Raw genomic sequence first — 19748 nt, forward strand, 5'->3', positions numbered from 1 at the left:
TCTCAATTTGGTATTTGTTTTGGCTAGTGCTTTAAAAACAAGTAGGTAATGCAGTATTTTTCCTAACAACAATTCTGTTGTAGTATGTCTAGCCATGCACTAACCCTGTGGTCCTCCCTCTGCCAATCAGTAGTCAAGAGCATCATATTTCGTTAAGAAATTCAAGATAATCCAAGAAAGTTTTTTTGTTCAATTTATTAATAGAAATACGGCAGTCCTAACGGCTAATAACTGGCCAGTACAAGTATGTTAACTGTAATTATCAACAAAGCCCTAAATTAACCTTCAGATTTTGACTCCCTTTTTCACAGAATGGAAATTTGCTTCTTCTCAAAGAAAAACAACAGAATTAAAAAAAAAAAAAATCTACATAGGTTTCTCAAGACTTCTTCTGCAAGAAACACATGATTCTTACATAAAAGACCAAATCCTGCATCCATTAAAGTCAGTAACTTTCTAGTTGAAAAATGAATTTATTGAATGCAATCAACTTTTAAGGCTAAGAACTGTAATTAAATCAATGGGAAACTACTTAAGTGCCCATGGCACAATATGAACTATCAGCAATATCTAATATCTAATGTATTAGATGAAATTAAAAAAAAATAGTAGAGTTATTTGCAGTGATGTAATAAAATAGTTTTTAATTGGCCCAAAGGAACAACTAAAGAAAAAGCGCTCTATTTCCTTGGTGTGTCTTTAGATCTACATAGACAAAGATCCAAATACTTTCTGAAGTAAGATGAAAGGTTGAATTATTGTCTACTTACAGGAGTATTGGACTGTTCGGTTAACTTCTGCTCCCACATCCTCAAACGTCGCTCCCGTTCCTTTAGCTCCTGCTCTTTAAAGCTCAGATCACGCTCCAGTTTCTTTAGTCTCTCTAAGGTTGCCTCAATTTCACATCTGCACGGAGACAATTTGTTACGTCTTGTCTTTTCCTGACAGATATAAATTGTTCATAATTCCCACCTGAATGTTAATTAAATGTGAAAAGCTGAAAAGTACAATACTAACTCAAGCAGTTCATTTAATTACCAAATGCAAAGTCTTTCAGAGCTTTAAGAAAAACCAGCAATGTTTATACTTGAGAATAACCATACTACCTTCAGTTGAAGAAAAATAATATTTAGAAGGAGTAAAATGCCATATAATAACAACATTTTAAGAACTAAAATGCCTTCTTTTCCTTCAATATCATGAAGCATGATCTTATCCATAAAGAAACTGCATTAAGAACTGGTAACGGGACAATCATCAGCAACACAATATGGGCAGTTCAAGAAGCCCATTTGCGTGGGTTTATAGCTTGGCTACAAGTATTATTGGGACTTACACTCAAAATACACAGAAGGAGCACTGGGGTGTTTTTCCCACTTACCTTCCTGTTTCTCTAGGTGAAGATATAAGAGCACGAATATAAACCATGATACAACCCAGCCTCGCAAATGGTTACAAATACAAGCTTCTCAAGTTAGGAACAGCTAATAAAAGGATTTGGTTTACTTTTCTCTGCTTCTCTCCATACATGAAAAGGTGTGAACGGTAAGAAAGGCAGGAAGTGAAGGCAGTACTCTAAGAAGCTTCAGATACTGTCTTTATTGGGTTGCATTGCGTGTACCTCATCTCCTAACAAAGTGGTTTCCTTTGACATGCTTTCTGATGGACAGTATCTTTTAAACACATGAACTGAACTGCTCTTGGAAAAGAGTTTAACGAGTTTTGCGCTACAAATGCATGGGTGTATACTAGGAGGTACAGAAAAATAATTCTGTCACTAAATTCAGCCACATTTTTGGCTTCTGGAATAGCCAAAGAAAAACCTCCAATTTGTATGAGGTTGTATTTGCACTCAACAAACCGTTTCCATGACTGTTTGGGAGAACGTGCACTGCCTGCCACCTGTGTCCTGACTATTACTTTGACTGTTTCCTATTCATATTGTAGGAATAGTCAATCACAGTGTTTCATTTTCCTCCTAGAGAAAGCGAACTCCTAAGGAGACAGAAATCCTGAAGAGAGCTCTGAAGATAGCTACTGGGACTCTGCAATGCCAAATCTTCTGCTCAAACTTTCACAACATTTTTCCTTTGTAAACACACTGCAAACAAAATCTGCTCCTTCTGATGTTTTCAAAAAGAAAATAAAAGGACTAACAGAGTTAGTTGTCATTTCTATTGGGGGGGTTGGGGGAGAAAAAAAGAGAGTTATTTCTTCCCGTAAATCTCCTGTCCTAGCATGGAATGATTAAGCTCTTCTCCGGTATCAACCTAAAGGAGTTCAGGCTCTCATTGGGGGAAAATGCATACCCAAATAGCCTATTTAAGTAAATGAAATAATTTAAATATTCCAAATCTTATAGGTTTCTTATTTTAATAAGACATCTCTGTCAGAGAGTAATGCTAAAAAAGTACAGTGAAAGGATTCAGAGCTGGAATAACTAGCAAACTCTACTGCAAACTACCACCACGCTTAATTCTACTGCAAAAATCAGCCACCTGGGGCAAGGGCATTTATCACACTTAAATCCTGCTGAGTGAGCTGTTCCATGTGGTGGTCAGAACAAATGCCCCTCACAATTACTATGCTTCAGATTTCAAGCAAAATTCTCTCTCGTATTTAGGCATGCAAAGGTCAAGGCTGATCTCAGTGCTGGGTGGAAAGTGTCACACACCCTAATGAAGAGACAATAAAAGAACAAAACTAAAAAGCACTGGACAGAAGGTCAGAAAGCAACTCCTCTCCAAACATTCATTTCCCTATCATAAACCTTTTCTGTCAGATGCAACATATACTATGCAATCTACTGTGAGAACTACAGAGCAATTTGAGGATAGTTGCAAGCACCACTTTTCTTAGTTTGTCTCTCAACATCACTGCTACTTACATGCAACTCTATAATTTTTAAAATATGTAAATTAAGTTCTCTTTTAAATAACATTCTGCACTAGTAAAGTCCTGGTAACAATAGCTTTCTATATGTCAAAAGTCTATTTTGTGCTGTAATTACCTCTCTTCATTAGATAGAAACTTCTCTTATAATAAAAGGTCAGTCTGTGAAAACAGTTGCATTCTGAAAAATAATTCCACTGTATAATAAAACTGTGTAATTAAAGAGAAAGCTACCGTACATTGCCCACTTAATGAGTCTTACTTCATAAATGAAGCAGCTTGAAACATTATACATGGTAGGGCATGTGGATTTGTTTGCTTCTGTAGTTCTGCAGTCTGAGCTTACCGGCTTTTCTAGAATAATCTCACTCTGTGACATTGAAGAATGTATACTGTATTATTAGAAACTATAATGACAAACAGTCACAGATTAAAAACAATGACTGGCATTTGTTTATATGTCTTGAATTGCTACTGATACACTAATGTAAGTATCACTAATAGTCTATTTTAATCATTAGAACAGCCACTCATGGGGAGAGGATGGAAGGAGAAATGCAGTTAGTATATATGACTAAATGCAGACAAATGTGATCTCTCACTGAATTGGAACATCATTACTTCAATAGCAATTTTTTCCTACTGTAATAAAAGTGACTTGAGAAAGAGCTCTAAAAAGATCACACAATATAAACTTAGACATAAGGCAGACCTGTGCAACTTAGTCGTAATACAGTGCCCTTTTTCAATTAAGTAACAAAAATACAAAGGGTAGAACAGTTAGGAAATAAGATACTGAATTATTTTAAGGAAATGATAGAACAGGCAGATTAAAATGTATTATTAATATAAACATCAAGCCCAGTAAATGTTGCAAGTAAGACCACATTAAAGATAGGTCAAAGTGTCATTTATTTTATCACCTCTGTCAGTCATCTATAGACTCAGCCCACTCTCAGTTTTCACACCAGCCAGCCAGAGTTGTTGAAGACTCTGGTTACTCGCTGTTACGGATGCATTTTTTGCACACCCCTATACAGAAAGAACCTCACCTTGCCTTTTTTTAAGAGTGGGAAAAAATGTAATCCAGCTTGTCTGAGCTTTGATTTGTTTTGAAAAGTGCAGTACCCTTGTGAAAGTACAGTATCTGGATCACTAATTTGGAGGTTCCTCAAAGGAACAAGCGTAACCTTTGCTTTTCCCAAGCCCACTCTTCTCCAGGGCTCTGATAACCAGGCTTCATTAAAATTCCCTATTTCTTGGTAACACATCTCATTCTTTCCCTATTGCTGCTTCAACTATTTCTTTGCAAATCACTATGGTATAAAAAAAATAAAGCAATGAGTAAAAGCAAAGATTTTTCAATGCAGAAGTTAAAATACATTAAACTTCTGTGCAACTGTTCTCAGAAATGGTCTTAGTCTGTTTTAGTTTATCCCTTGGGATCATTTTATGCATACAAGTCTTTAATCTACTTTAACTTGCATATTTTTTGCATACTTTCTGTTAATTTGGCTTAACCTTCATGAGTGTCTCCATACAAACATGGCTTTCGCATCAGGGAAGGCAGCCGTTATCAGAATTCAGGCAAGAGAGTGCCCCTCTTACCCAGCTTCTGAGCAAGTCCCCACATGACTTGCGCTCTTTCTGCACTTTGTGTTTTCATTTTGGCTTAATTCAGAAATCATCTTTGCTTTCAGGCAAATCATGCCCCATCATGAATTTGTATTTTCTCTCTTGTATTTCCTTGTCTCCAAGTTATTTATTCTTAAAAAAAAAAAAAAAGCGCCAATTTTACCTTTAAAACAAGTCTCCATGGCAAGAAGTTTTTCCAAAAGAAAAAAAAAAAGGCGCCAAAGAACTTTTTGTTTCTCCATGGCCTTTCATTAACACCTTGTTAGCCACTCCTCATCTGAGCAATTTAGGTGCATCAGAATAAAATTTGCAAGAAATACTTGGGCTACCTGAGTCACACTCCAAGAAATGAATCAATTCAGTAAAAGAATAGACGTTTAATGTTACCAAATGTCAACTACCACAGCTTTTATTCTGCTGTATTAGCAAGTAGTAAGTAGTTGTTTTTCCTAAAGGAATTTAAGTACTCGCTTATCTTTTAAATAAATATTTTTCCTATATAGGGGCGTATATCCCCGGGGGCTATTTTTCTTCCAGCCCTCCTTGTATTCTGTCTGCTACCAAAACCACAGGATGATGTCCAGAGTCTGCATAAGTAATGGTGGCCAAGAAATACGTTTTTAAGTACCCGACATTTGTCCCGAGCCTTAGAATGTGGATCCGGGGGGCGAGAGGGCATACTGATCCATTGTAAAAGCAACGCCACGGGGACAAAATCGTTGACGAATGTATGAGAGCCGGGTGCTGGCGAGAGGGAACACCGAACCGAGCGTAGCGGGCCGCTCCCGGCGGGGAACCTCGCGGCGCCGTCCGCAGGGGAGCGAGGCGGCGGGGCGGAGCGCGGGCCGGCCGGTCCCCAGGCCCCCGCGGCCCCCGGCCCCCGCGGCCCCGGCCCGGCGGCGGGGAGGCGCAGGTCGTCGCTGTCGCCAGGAGATGGCGCGCCGCCGCCGCCGCCGCCGGTCGCCGAGGCCGCGGGGCTGCCGCCGGCCCGCTGCTGAGTCAGGGCAGGAGCGGTCCCGGCCCCGGAACAGGCTATTTATAGTCCCGCCGTGTGACCGGGGACGCGTCCCACCGCCGGCTCACTTTTTCCACTCGCCCGATTAAAACTGTACGTCGTGCTTTTCCTTGGAGGTCTGCGGAGGAAACTGGGATGCTGGTTTTGGTACAAGCCGCCTTTCCGTGTGCTCTTCCCCATCCTCCACGCACCCCTGCTCCAGGTTTCTTCGATTCCTGCGCTGACTGCAGGCAGGGAATCTTGCAGTATTTCTGCTCCCAGCTTACCTGGAGCAGGGCCAGCTCTTCTTAATATGGACTGAAGCACGATCATCTGGTAAGAATCTTCTGCCTATGCAGATCTGTTTTCAATTTTCTTTTCCAAACAGAAGGATGTACTGTGAAGCAGCAAGCTTTCCAACTGACAAATGAGCTTTGGGGACAGGTTTTTGAATTTTTGGCACGTATAGAAAATAGGCTGAAACTTTTACAGTAAAAAAACTGTGTCATGTAATAAAATTTTGTCAAATCTCATCTCCATTTATGATCACTTAGGAATAAAAATTACAATCAGCGATAGGTAAAATCATATGCTTAAGCAATGATGGTGCACTATGCCAAAACAGGGCTGGCCTAGGCGTAGGCTGAATGCATGGACACAAAGTCCGTACAAAGGAGAGAATGCACAAAAAATGGCAAAACACATACAAGTGAAGACAAATGGAGGCTTGATCTGAATATTTTTTATGCCCTTTATCTTTTTTAAAATATAAACATACACCTATACACTTTCTATGAAAATTGCATCAAACATACATATATCTGAGTTGTTTTGCCCTCACACTATTGACTGAAAACGCATAATTGGTTTTAAGAAATGAATCATGAAACCGTAAATATCAAGACACCTAAACCGGTGTAGTAATAAATATAGGGTACAGCTAAGTATAGTGGCTCCTAATACAAGTTTCACAACATTCTGGGCATTCCTGACAAACAAGGTAAGTTATGTTCTGAAAACACCTCAAGCATAGATATTTTCTACCAATACATCATCAAAGTCTGATGTCTTTCTGAAAAGAATATGGACTCACACCATTTCAAAGGAAAACCACATCAATTCATCTTGGGAGGAAGGAAACTTACCTCCACTCCGCCTTGTTATGCAGGAATGAGTTACACTGGTCTGGAAGGTTGCTGTCATTTGACATAGATTCCAAGATTGAAATGATCTGCTTGAAAGATGGCCTTTTCTGAAGACAAAAAAAAGCCCAAAACAAAACACAGCATTTACATTCATATACAACTACTACTGTGTAAAATTATTTGCAGGAATTTTTCAACTGAAAGACTGCAAGCAACAGAAATTGGGATGCTGCTTTCTGAACACAGCATCCTACAAGATGACTGTAAATTTGTAAATGGGGGTTTTTTTTGTTTGTCCCATTGAAGAAAAGGTCAGTTTCAAAAGAGTCACGTAAACTTGTAGGACTCAAGCCTTAGCTTAGTCTCCCCTATCTACCAGTAAAACCTTTTGGTACTCAAGAACAGCATTAAACAACACTAGTAGCATCAATAACCATCAAGATTCTTAATTCTAAAGAATAAAGTTTTCCTCAAGCTAAGAAGGAAAATACTGCCAAAAAGAGAAGGCTGGACCCATTACCAGCTGGTAATTAAGACAGATGGCTTTTCACAGGTAGGAACCCAAACTCTTTAATGTGTGAACAAGCTATTTAGCTGCCCATCAAAAAAGGGTTTCTGGCTGCAGTTTCCATCTTGCAGAGAAGGACAGACTTTCCAGAAAAACCTCTCACTTAGCTACCTCAGGAGCAGCTGGGGAAGAAGTGAAGATTGAGGCTAGATGAGGATGTCTCCCCTGGCAGCTGAGCTCATGTCAGCGGTGTCTGTGCTCTTCTGTCCTGGGCTCATTTACTGAACTTTCTGTTCCATGGCTCTCCATCCAGCACCCCCTGTGCTCACTAGTCACAGAGAGCAGTTAAAACTTCTCTGTATTTTCTACTTTCCCCTTCGCCCCAAAAGGAAGCTGTGAAGTAGGATAATAACCGAAAACTGAAAAAAGCCACAGTTAAATCTGTTTCTTGAAAGAGCGCTGACTCTGTTAGTCTGTTTGACAGACCCCAGACAAGGTTGAGACAAAAGGTTGAAACAAAATGTAGATACATAATAAGAGGATGATGCACATTCTCTCTCTATCACGCCTGTAATTATACCATTTCTGCTAAAATTACAGATGCCGCAATTAAAACGTGCATTTTAATTTGGGAGCACAAAAACAATTAGGAACAATGCTGAGGTGTCTCTCCCAGGAAGATCCAAGTGATTTCCACATTATAAAAGAAAGACAATTTCTTTATTTTAAATGTCAAACAGCATGAAAAAGTGTCAAATGCATAACAAAAAAAAAAAAAGACAAGCTCTCTTATACTGTAATGCTGCACTATTTGGCTGTAACTGGAGGCTTTGTCTATCATTTTTTGGTCCATCTCCATGATTTCAGGCAACAGGCAGTTGGATGAGCTATGCAGATTTTCTTTGCAACAGACAGCGCTTGCCCCAGCCACCATGTGCTTATGCGATTTGGCCCCCAGCCCAGCGTCCATGGAGCGACAACCTGGGCGCACCAAGCAGCGTGGCAGCAGGTCTATTCAGCAGCACATTGCTTGCACTTGTTGATCTAGTGACAGTGTGGAAACCAGCAGGGTCCCCCTGCATTTATGGGGGAGTTGGGGGAGGCAGCAGTCACCCCCCTACATGCATGGTGCTGCTGGACCTGCCATGGCTGAGCAGATCCTCTGAACACGGCCTGGAAGAGCACGAACCTCCCTGGTAAGGGAGTGTGCCGCACCGGGGGTACAGGGCACAAAATTCATCCCTGGCACCAACCAGGACAGACAACTCTGGTGCAGTTTTGGGGCAGGAGAACCTTCCAACAGCCCTCAGACCCTTCTTGTTGCTACAGCTGCATCTCTTGTAACCACTCCAGTGGGTGTGAACTGTTCAAGGGATTCAAGAGCCTCCCAAATGGTGAGGAAACTGCCAGACAGGAGATTGTGGGTCTCCACCAATACACCAGGGTGGTGGTGCTGCTACGTACTGTCCAAAGGACTGGCAGGTGCATAATGTGCCTTTACTAAACTAATTCTATTTTCAGGAAGAGACGAAGGGCAAACATCCCTATGCCGCATTAATTACAATATTTTATGGCTTATTTAGGATTCCTTTACAAAGCACTTCCGTGAGTTTCACTTGCTCCTTTCTTGGGGGTATACTGGGAAGTATAGGGCAGGGCTGACACTAAGTGAGCACAGTCAACCCTATAGTTGGGTCTGCCTGAAGTAACTGAAGTGCAGATAATGACAGAGAACAGGGCTTTTACAAAAGGTGGGTGAAAGCACCGACTGATTTGGGAGGAGCAGCAACACACACTCTTTGGGTCCTACACTACAGGCCAAGGAACTGTTGAGTTGCGCAACTAGACCTGGAATAAATGCACAGTCACACAGTACTGACAAAGCTTGTACATCTCTGGCTGTGCAATTTCTGTGAAAAGCCAGCAGCTACCCTGCCAGCTTTGTAGCTGCCAGATTTACAGGTACCAGCTTTTCCTGGAGGCGAAGCTGACAGGAAGACACAAGCCTACAACTGCCATGTGGGTTTTGTTGGTTTCTTTCCCCTAGGCAAGAATAATTTCATTTTTAATAAATGCACTCTAAGTGCAGGCTGATACCTTGGCTAAAACTGGCAAGAAGCGATTGTCAAAATTGGGAGCCCAAGCTGAGAAGCTTTTTTTAAAAAAAAGTCTTATTTTCAGTGGATGACTGATCAGCACTTTCTAGAAAATCAGGCATCTCAAGTCATGCCTTATAAGAGATTCTTAAAATATCAAGGCATGAGTCGCCTTTGCAAATTGTTTCCCTTTATATCTGTGATGTCTCACACAAAAATCTTTAAAATATATACCCCTCTAGAAATAATTCTGGCTAATGTTTTTACTGTTTCCTTCCACTCAGTATTTCTTACTAAATAGGTCTGCATAAAACCAGGATATTTAATCCACATGGCTTTCCTTTCTTGCTGCTTCTCCGTTCCCAGGTTTCTGATTTCCATTAAAATACTTAGTAATTTCTAAACACCTTTGATGTTAAAGTGGGGATAAACTGAAGGAACAGATGAAATGAGAAAGAACCACTCACCTGTGTTTCAAAAGCAAGTATCCCCAGTAAACAAAGGCACCAGTGATGAGCAACCTTGTTTGTACAATTATCTAGTACCCAAGCAAAAGCAGCTTGTTTGGTAGGGATTTTAACATGTGGAAGTAGTTATTTAAGATACTTAGTTACCACGGAGATTGTCCTTTAATAATTACTGACTTAAAATAATTAGTAATTAACATTTCAGTAAAATTCTTTGAACCCACTAGGGATTGTTTCAACTAGCACAGTTTAAACTTTATAAAGACTACCATTACAAATATCATGTGGAAGCAATGCACTACGAACATTTTTCTCCACATATGAAGAAATTCTTAAGATTTTAAAGCAAAGTTAATAACTCTGTCCATTCCCATAAGGAAGGTATGGTGTGAGCAGTGTTTGACACTCTGGCTGCTCTGCAGCAGCTCTTCAAGTGTATTCCTTAGCCTCCATGCCCTCTTTTCTCAGGGGTAAGCCACCTAAAGATACCTTGTGCTTTCTGCAGGCTAAAGTATACACGTTAGCAATTGCTTTTGAGCAGCTGACATCCTCAAGCTCACCCCCACTTGACCTTCAGTAACTTGTGCATGCATCGACTACCTGATTTTCTAAAGCTAATCCTGGGGAAAAGGGAATGTTACACAGAGCAGTATTTTAGAGGAGTGTGCTCCATCTTTTGGCTCATGCAGGCCACACAACCTTTTATCGAGGCATTTTGAGAGCTCTAAGTAGCCATCCTTTCCCAACACATGACTGAATAAGTCAGTCACATGCCCAAACTGTGACCAGAAATTACTCCATTTCAGTCATGTGAACAAAGCATTTATAACTGCTTAACAGAAGAGAAGCTGCATGAAAAAAGTAGCAGAGTGTCAGAAAAACTCATCTAACATGAGATTCACTCTTTTGCGCACTTCAGAGACACCTCTGGGAATAACGCTCCCAGGAACCAGCCCACACCCAGGTGAATTACTCGGGCACACAGAACTCAGCCTGATGGTTGGGCATCCTTCTTCTACAACATGCAGATCCCTCCCTCTCCTTGAAAAAAAGCAACAGCCTTCTGGACACATATATGTGGCTAAAGCAAGCCAGAGAGTGAGCTATCTAGTATGTCCTGCAATTACACAAAAGAAGCTCCAATAATTCTTCTTCTGTGGCATTTGGTAGCGATGCTGATGCTTGGGCATAGTTATTAAAGATATGTAGATACCACTGGAAAGTGCTCTTCAGTAACTACAGACCTAGAACTTAAACAGTCTACTTGTAGATTCAAAGACTCAAAGCATTTTTCTCCTGCCCCTTCTGTGGAGAGGATAAAGAGGGAGATATTAGGGGAATGGCATTTAAATGGTTGTTCATGTGGAAAACACACACTGATGATTGATCTCAGGCTTCCAGATCCATTCTGTAGGAAAGCAACTTCTTGTTTAAAAAAAAAAAGAAACCAAGAAGGGAAATCTTCTTTCTCATATTGCTCTTCTATGGCTACTCTCTGGTGATAACAAGTTCTAGCTTTAGAGCACCTAAGTGCTATAATTCACTTGGGATTAATCTTAGTATCTCTGAAGTATTAGCTAACTTTCTTCTGATTTTAAAGGAGCAAAGTTCTTGCTGGTGCCTTGACTTGAGAAAAAGAGCATAATTTCCTTTCCTTATCTGTCCTTCCCTCTCTCAAATACCTTCATAGACAAAGGAAATGGATGCTAATACTTGGTAATAAAGCTAGTATGTCCAAAGGCTCTTTCCAGCCAGTTTTACCTAGTATGTCCAAAGGCTCTTTCCAGCCAGTTTTATGTACAACAGGGTGGTAGCAGAGTCAATTTAAAGAAGGTAACTCCCATAACCTACAAAAGCTTTTGCTGAGTAAACACTCTCTTTAATTTCCCTTTTAGTTTATTCTCATAGGGGCAGATTAATAGTGACAATGGTTTGACTCTTTAACTTGTACTTTTACTCTGTTTTCATGGTTAAACAGTATATTACAGTACTTCTATTATTATATTATTACAGTATAATCATTATAAAGCTCATCATTCAAAGTCCTAAGGGGTAAGATTTGGAGAGGTTTAACATTAATTTAGAATGCTGCTGCTGTTCCTACCCACATTTTAGGGATTAACTTATTCTTTACATGTTTTCAACACAAGGAAGGCATCAAAGTTAGACCTTGAAATAGACATTTCATACGTGATGCTCACATATATCCAAGAAAAATTAACTATTAACTCCTGAAAGAAAATAGAAAAGAACAATTTTTCACTTGCTCAAAAATGGCTACATTTTTGCCATCTCACCCTATTTAGAGGCATTGTCTTGAGTAGTCAGGTAAGTTAGTAGCATAATAACCCTTGATTAAAAGGGAAAGACAGTCATTTAGATATAAATATGTAAACACATTTAAAAAGTCAGCCTCAGCTATCTTTGTGAAGAAACATGTCTACTAGCATGCAGCAATGGTGTTAGCTGGGACTTGTCCCCCAAAGAAACGCTAACACATTTAGCAAAACAAGGCAGGGAGTGGTGGTTTAGTAATCAAACACAAATTAAATTACCTTTGAATCAGCATCCCAACATTGGTGCATCAGTTCCGCAAAACTTCTGGGACAACTGCTTGGAATGGTTAATCTCTAAAGGAGAGAGAATGTACCAGTTATTGGAAGTGTTCCCCTTTAAGCTACTACTAATAGATTTCCTATAAAAGCAATGCAATTAAAAGTAGTAAAACACACTCTTCTTTTAACCGCAATATAAAAACTGAAGATTGACATATTAAAAAGAAAAATCAAAATTACTAACACTAGCAAGACGTACAAATTAATTAATAGGCCTATAAAGAAGGAATGGAACAAATGCACAAATGGAGTTGCTTAAGAAGGCTCAGAGACAAGGAAGTGAAAAGAAGGCAAATAACTTTTAATACCAAAATATAATAGTTTGTGGAGGTTACTGCATGGTATTCTAAGATGCTTGTAAAGATAGGTGTAACGAACGGCCTGCCTTAATTCCTTTCTCCCACACAGATGATCCAGCTGTACAATACTATAATCACTTTTGATATAACAAATGGCTGAAATATAGATTACATTAAGTGAGTTAAAAAGAGTTAAGTGAAGCTCTACATGACACGAGACACTTCATGAGCCTGTGGTCAGAAGGATTAATGAGGACATGCAGATCTCGGAGAGCACTCACAGGGCACAGTGAACTCATATAAATACTTCCTGATGACTGAAGACAAGGAGTTGCTGGTTATAGCCAGGACCACTGACTACAGAGAATTAGTTTGAAGCTTACTTCGTTTCCTTTGCTGAGAGTTTTAAACCATTAAAAGATTCCCTCAGTCAGTCTTACAGGTCTTTTAGTTTAAAGACTCTGCCTCCACAACGGAAAGCCTAAAAGCAAATCAATTCTCATATATACACATCCAGATATCGAAGCCTCTCCAGTTGAGATTAAATGTGCATTCCAACAACATTACACATATAAGAAGACCCCTCTGCTCTCGCTAAGGCTGTTTAACTGACTTCAGTTAACTGACTTCAGATGTTTCATACTAAATTAAAAAAATATGTAGATAAAAAATACCAGTTCCTCAGCTCACTGAGGAACTTGGTCCAAATATTAGAGGGGTCAAGCTGGAAAAGGGGTTCCCTGTCCTGTAACAGGTAAGAACCAGGTATTACAGTCCTGTTCAGACCAACCTGCCAGGAAGACCCTTTGATCTGTCCTACTCTTGTTCAGAAGCAAAGCAGAGCAAGTTGTGTCAAACCGTACCATTACATTACTGCAATGTGACCTGCACAGCCTTGCAAGTTGCAGCAGCCAAAGTAAGAGTTAACAAATTCTGCTGCACAAGCATTTGAACACCATGAAAACTGGAAACATGAGATACAGAGCCAGGGCACTGCAGGAGTATGATTAATAAATTAATGTAATAACTTAAGGTGCAAAGCTTTCTGTGCAATACAGAGAAATTTGTATAATGCATAAACAAATTGTACTGGTGCTCGATCTCTGGTTGAGTCATTAGCCTAAAAATACACTGGCTAGTCTTGCTACAGTATTTGTCTGTAACCCTCGCTGTTCCAGGAGGTGGAAACTTAGCTGCAATCACCATTTATATGTGTGTCGCTTGTGCAGAATGTTATCTGTCATGTATTACAGAGGTAGCAGGTTCCAAAAGTGTCGTTATTATAATAAAGATGACGTTTCTCTGTGGCAGTTTATTACAAGATCACACCTAGCATAATCTGAACTCTCATGTTTTTCTTTTCTGGATTAAAAAAAAAAATATATAATTATATAGAAACTCTACCAGAATAAAAATAACACTGTGAAATTATGCAGAGAGTCAAAGAAGACCCATACAGAATTATTAAAATCCACTTCATTTGTTGGGGTTAGGCTTTGCAAAGGGGGATTTTTCACCCTACGCAATTACACTTTGGCCTCAGTCCCACACTGATTTTAACAAGAGACTTGCAGTGCAAAAAATGAAGGACTGACTCAACAGTGATTCAGTTCTGTTGCGAACTGGAATCATGCAACCCCATTGATGTCAACAGATTGAACTGAGAGCAGAATCTGACCCTCGCACTTGCTTTGGGACACAGAAATTATGAAGAAAAGTTAGCACAGCTGACTTTTACAAGGTTTATGCTGGGCATGTTCCCTAAGTCATGGCCAGAAAAAATAAAAACTATGTAAGCAAGTGTTAATGCCCTCTAAGCTCCCTGGCACCCTTCCAAAGAAGACGGCAGCAACAAGCTAGTGGTACCTGGCAGACAAACAGCTGGCTCTGAAAATGTCACCCCTTAGGTTTCTTCAGCCATGAGTAAAATAGTCGTCATGCCCACATTTTGTTCATATTGTATTTTACACAGTTCTTTGCTCTGGAAAACTGTAGAGAAATGTGTGTTGTACCCTCTGACATCTTTCAGCACATGACTACATCTCTTTACAATCTTCCCAATGCCACTCTGCACCCTTACATAAAACCGCACATGGGAGGCATAGGAAAGAAATACTGTTGATGGAAGGCTTTATGGTTCCTCCTTCAAACTGATGTATTTGGCTTTTCCTAAAGCAGGAGAAAGAGTCTCATCGTGCCTCCTGCTCTGATAAACATTGTAGAAGACTACGGTCTTAATCTTCACACTGTTAGTGTAGCATTTCCAACTAATCAGTATATCACAGTATCACTCACTGGAATTAATCCAGTCCTCAAATGGAAAAAAGAGAGAGCAAAAAAAACACCAACAAAAAATATTAAACTAAGAGGAGGAAACCTAACTCCTCTGTTTAACTCTGAAGCATTTTGAGAAACAGTTTATGTAGAATAATAGGAATCCGTATTGTACAGCCACTGCCTTGCCATTGTAATGTTTCCCAAGCTTCCACTGTGTCTAGATAGAGGAGGTTTCATCTTTGTGGAGGATTTCCATGCTTGTCTGTGTGTGGTACAGTCACAACTTTAAATGTTTTTTAAATGTAGTTACTGTCTTTGATATCAAGGGACTATGTGTTCAGATATACGCTCACATGTCCAACTAACTGAAAGCCTCAATTTGTGAGAAGAAGAAAAGCGAGGCTGGGGACAACTGTACAAACGGTGTTTACACCACTGAAGTGCTTTTGAAATGGAAAGACTCTGCATGAGGAGGCTTACAGCTATGCCACAGCCTTGCCGATACCAGTGAGGAGCTCATCTTCAATGTAGTGTTGAACGTAGGTGGCAAAACTGTAATTTCTGTCTTTTTTTAAAACTATTTTTTCTTCTTTTATTTTTGAAATTTTCATCTAAGCGGCAGTTTCTTGTACTATAGTGACTCCTGCTGGGAGAGTTAAGTTGAAGTAGCTGAAGGTCTCTTACAGATATATCAACTCCCGGCCAGTAAAAAGATGTCCTAAACGCAGGAGATGGAGTTAAACTGTTCCCCTACCTTGGACGCAATGGCTTCTTTCATCACTAAGAACAAACCCCTAGGTTTTACAATTGAGACTGAGAAACTAGTACAGTACTTGTACAATTTTTGATCTACAGCATCACGACGTGAAGCTGCAACAATTAGATGTAAAGGGTCCATTCATGAGGAATAACATCACTTTGACCCTTTGTGTTAGCTCCTACTGCTAATCTTTCCATACGCGTGAACTTACTTTCAATTTGAAGAAGATGAAAAAGTCTTTTGCAAAACCCCAATACTGTTTTCTGATCTATGTACCTGAATGTAGAAACGTAGTCTTACCTCGTTTTTTTCCACTACAAGCCAAGCTACTTGTAATCCTTCCAAGCCTTTAAAGGGGACCTCCCTTGTTAGCATCTCCCAGAGAACCTGGAACAGAAAAAAAGAAAAGAATTTTTATTTCTGTACTTTGTATTTTAAATACATTATTAAACCTTGATACAGCACTATTCTGTATCCAATTATCAGGCAACCAGTTTCCATTTGCAGGAACTTGGACCAGTGTTTGTGTGCAAGATCCTCTCACTAAATTAATTTGAATGTTTCTGCTTTTTCCTCTACAGAAAAGCCCAGATGAAAAACTGGGTTGTGTGGGGTCTAATGCCTGCAATTTTGTGAGAGCAATGGAAAATGCTTTTTACTTTCTTCGACCACTATAAAGTTCACATTTGGCAGTTGAGACTTGGGAAGACAATGAACTCCTCTACTTCTCAGCCCCAACTAGACACATCTTTGCTTTGTAGTCATTTTGCATTTAAAAATATTTCTATATGATTGCAACTAGTGCTTCTCAGGAGTCAGAATACGATCCAAATGGTATTTTGCTCCAATGATATGCCTATGAAAATACTGAATATAATTTTGCAAGTAAAACTATAATTGTTTATCTCCAAGTATGTGACTATGTTAAACTAAACAATATATAGCATATAAAAAATTACTCTGTTCTCGTTGGTATCTTATAGATGCACTGTCCTTAAATATGGAAAGATCTCCTAATTTCACATGCTTTTAGCATTTTGGTAACACAGTACCTGAGAATCTATGCTACTCTGTAGAAAAGAGTTTGGCATCACCAAAAAGGCTTCAAGTCAGTGAATCCAACTTGCTTTTCTGCCATTGGAGTTTGACCAAATTAACAGGCACTTCGTACCTTCACTTGTATACGTCTCTTTTTTTTATTCCTTAAATGCAAACCTTCATATACATACCTTGTTACAAATATCTACATACAACCTTTTTCTTCTGCTCATGTAGCAAGCATACCAACAAAAAAAGACATCATTTATGTAGGATCTGACCAAATGCATTAAGATCCTTATGTGAGTCTCTGTGTCCTCACTATTTGGGTTAGTACCCAAGCTTATTCCAGCTACATCATTTTAAATGGATTCTGGCCAGCTATGAAGGTAATTAGAAGGAAAATGCAAGAATATTGGCAGATGCTGCTCAAGCAGAAAAAAATGCATTGAAGCAGAGTTGGGCCTTTAATCAAGCGAACAGGGTGCTCCATCAATAGACCTATTTGAATAATTCTGCTTGAGTCAGAAGACTGATCAGTAAAGGTAAGAGTATCTTGGAAAAATAAGTAAAAGGACAGCCTTCCTGAGAATAAGAAATATATGGGGAAAGCTATCACAGAGGTATTCAACTCTCCTGTTTGCCTCAATTCATTCCTTTTAGAAGAAAAAAAAAAAAGGCACCTCAATTTGTAATACCAATTACCACCTCTCTACTGGTAGAGAAGGAAATTTAACTGTGAGAGAAGGAAATAATTTAGCAGTCCTGTGTACTTCAGACAAAAAAGCCGTGTACAAAACAGCCAGTTTAAAACAAAAGCCCCTGGACCAAATCAAACATGCAGTTGAGCAGCCTTGCAGAACCACCTCATCTGTACGGCTGTACCATGAAACCGCAGAGAAGAAACTTGAGTTTGCACATCAGATAGAGCAGTATCTAAATACATCATCCAAGTAAAGAACATAATGAAACACATGTTAAATGTCTCCAAGAGCACTGAGCAGAAAAACTCTACTGCTCTGCTACCTTTCTTTCAGAAGACCATAAATTATTAGGGTTGTCTTGTTTCATTCATGCACTTAAGTTTGTGCAGAACATTTTGCACTGAATTCCTTTATCATGACACCTTTAGTGTTTATTTCCACTGCCTGTATGGATCACTGCCTTCCTAAACCAACAGTGCTAGCTTAAAACACTTCAAGACTGCACATAGGTCAAGAGAAGTACAGCAATCTGACACAACATGAAGATTTTTTTTTAATGTCTTATTTTTTACTAATAGTAGAAGAAAGTAAAAGATACAAGAGTGGGATGTCAGAAATCCTTGTATTTATTTACACAGGTTTAGAAAATGTTTTAACAACAATGCAAATTTCATGTTCAGGCCAATAGTGTAGATAAAGCCTTTCCTTCCAATGGTGACGTGTCTCCATCTGCAGTTTTATAGGAGCTTCAACCGCATCTCATGAATTAGCAGCCCTGAATCATCAGTTAAGGTGAATGATTGCATTATCAGTCTTTTAAAAAGCAGCAAATGGGTATCTTCTGCATTCCCATTTGTCTCTTCCTGTCCCCAGGGTCATTCAGCAGCAGAAAAAACACCTCAACCTGACTTACCCTGGCCTCTTTATTGCGAGATACACTCTGTTCATTTTCAGAACTGGCTCCCCAGCTCACCTCATATGGAAATTAATGTATCTTCCATTTCTGGTGTAATTTAATTGAGACTGGCATGGTTCACTTCCCCTCCCATCTCTGATGGTGAGGATCACCTGCTTTCCTGATCACAGCACATCTCTGTGATGACGGACAGTAGGTGCTTACAGAGAAACAGCCAAGCTAGACACAATGATGGAAAACAAAAGCAAGCTCATTTAATGTAGTGGTTTGTAAGCTGTGGCCTCTGAAGATATTGGGCTCTTCTTTGCATACAGAGAAACAGAAAGGAGAGACAAATTTATGACTGTTCATCCTATGCATGAAGCTGAGAATAAGAATTATATGGTCTTCAGTAAAAGCTCACACACTTACTTCTGTCAGCTCAGCTGTGCATTTCAATTCTTATCCTCTCAAATATGTGGCAACAACCAAAAGGAAAAAAACCAACAAACCCCTCACATCCCCACCACAGTGCAAAGCCAATAAAGATTCAAAATGCCATATAGGATAGGGAACATCCAAATGAGTAATTTGAGAAAAAGCAAACACTCTGAACATCTTCACTGAAAAAAATAAATGTTTTCTCTTGGTAGGAAAGTGTTCACCGTTGAGGGTCAGGAGCCACAATTAGCAGAAGGTACAGCATGAGCAGAAAGTGTACTCTTAGAGGTACTGCCCTTAGGCATGAAAATTAGGTCAGTCTTCTCTGCATTCATCCAAGTGGAAGTCAAAGATCTCAATTCTTTTCAAAAAGAGTAAGGGATAACCCCTGGAGCTGGCCAACATTCCCTCTATAAATAACCTATGTTCTCATAACTAAAGCAATCTATGAACTATTGCTAGGAGCGTAACAGCTGCTACATTTAATGGCAGTCTGTATGCTACCAATAGCCAATTAATGGTTTTACATTTTTGTTCTTTTAAGTGTTAAAATAATTCAGCTACATTGCATAAGCTTTCTATGATTAAACACATTTATACGGATACACAAACACACACTGCAGTGCACTACAAATAATTTTGCCAGGATAACATATTCTAAGCATATTTCTTCATGATTTCAAAACAGCTTTTAGAGTGAACATTGTCATTCCACATACACTTTCCTATCTGGAAGAGATGCAAGGAATCGTTTTTGAGCAACACACACAATGACATGCAGTCAATTTCTGCGTTGATCACTTTTAACACTTGGTATCTGTTGTTTAGAATATGGATTTGGAAATGGATTGGAAAAGAGAATCACAGCATGGCTGAAGGAAAGTGCAAGATCTGTCTTTGTGTTGTAATAAATCTCCTGGAACATTTAGCTTTAGCATTTCATGGCAGTATTATAAACTATTTACTATATATCTCAAAGAGA

At 39.4% G+C, this 19748-nt stretch overlaps 1 protein-coding gene across 3 annotated transcripts in view; it reads right to left on the reverse strand.

The window, feature by feature from the left end:
• The window catches only part of MAP3K20 (mitogen-activated protein kinase kinase kinase 20), a 95560-nt gene that overhangs the window by 34413 nt on the left and 41399 nt on the right, over window positions 1-19748 (reverse strand). For all 3 annotated transcript variants that reach the window (XM_052791194.1, XM_052791193.1, XM_052791192.1), the window contains exons 8-11: window positions 15989-16075; window positions 12293-12367; window positions 6667-6773; window positions 771-906 (exon numbers count right to left, since the gene is read on the reverse strand). In XM_052791194.1, coding sequence (XP_052647154.1) covers window positions 771-906; window positions 6667-6773; window positions 12293-12367; window positions 15989-16075 — 405 coding nt within the window. The remainder of the gene's footprint in view (window positions 1-770; window positions 907-6666; window positions 6774-12292; window positions 12368-15988; window positions 16076-19748) is intronic.

The sequence above is a fragment of the Harpia harpyja genome, chromosome 7 (assembly GCF_026419915.1).
Source record: "Harpia harpyja isolate bHarHar1 chromosome 7, bHarHar1 primary haplotype, whole genome shotgun sequence".
Taxonomy (NCBI): Eukaryota; Metazoa; Chordata; class Aves; order Accipitriformes; family Accipitridae; genus Harpia; species Harpia harpyja.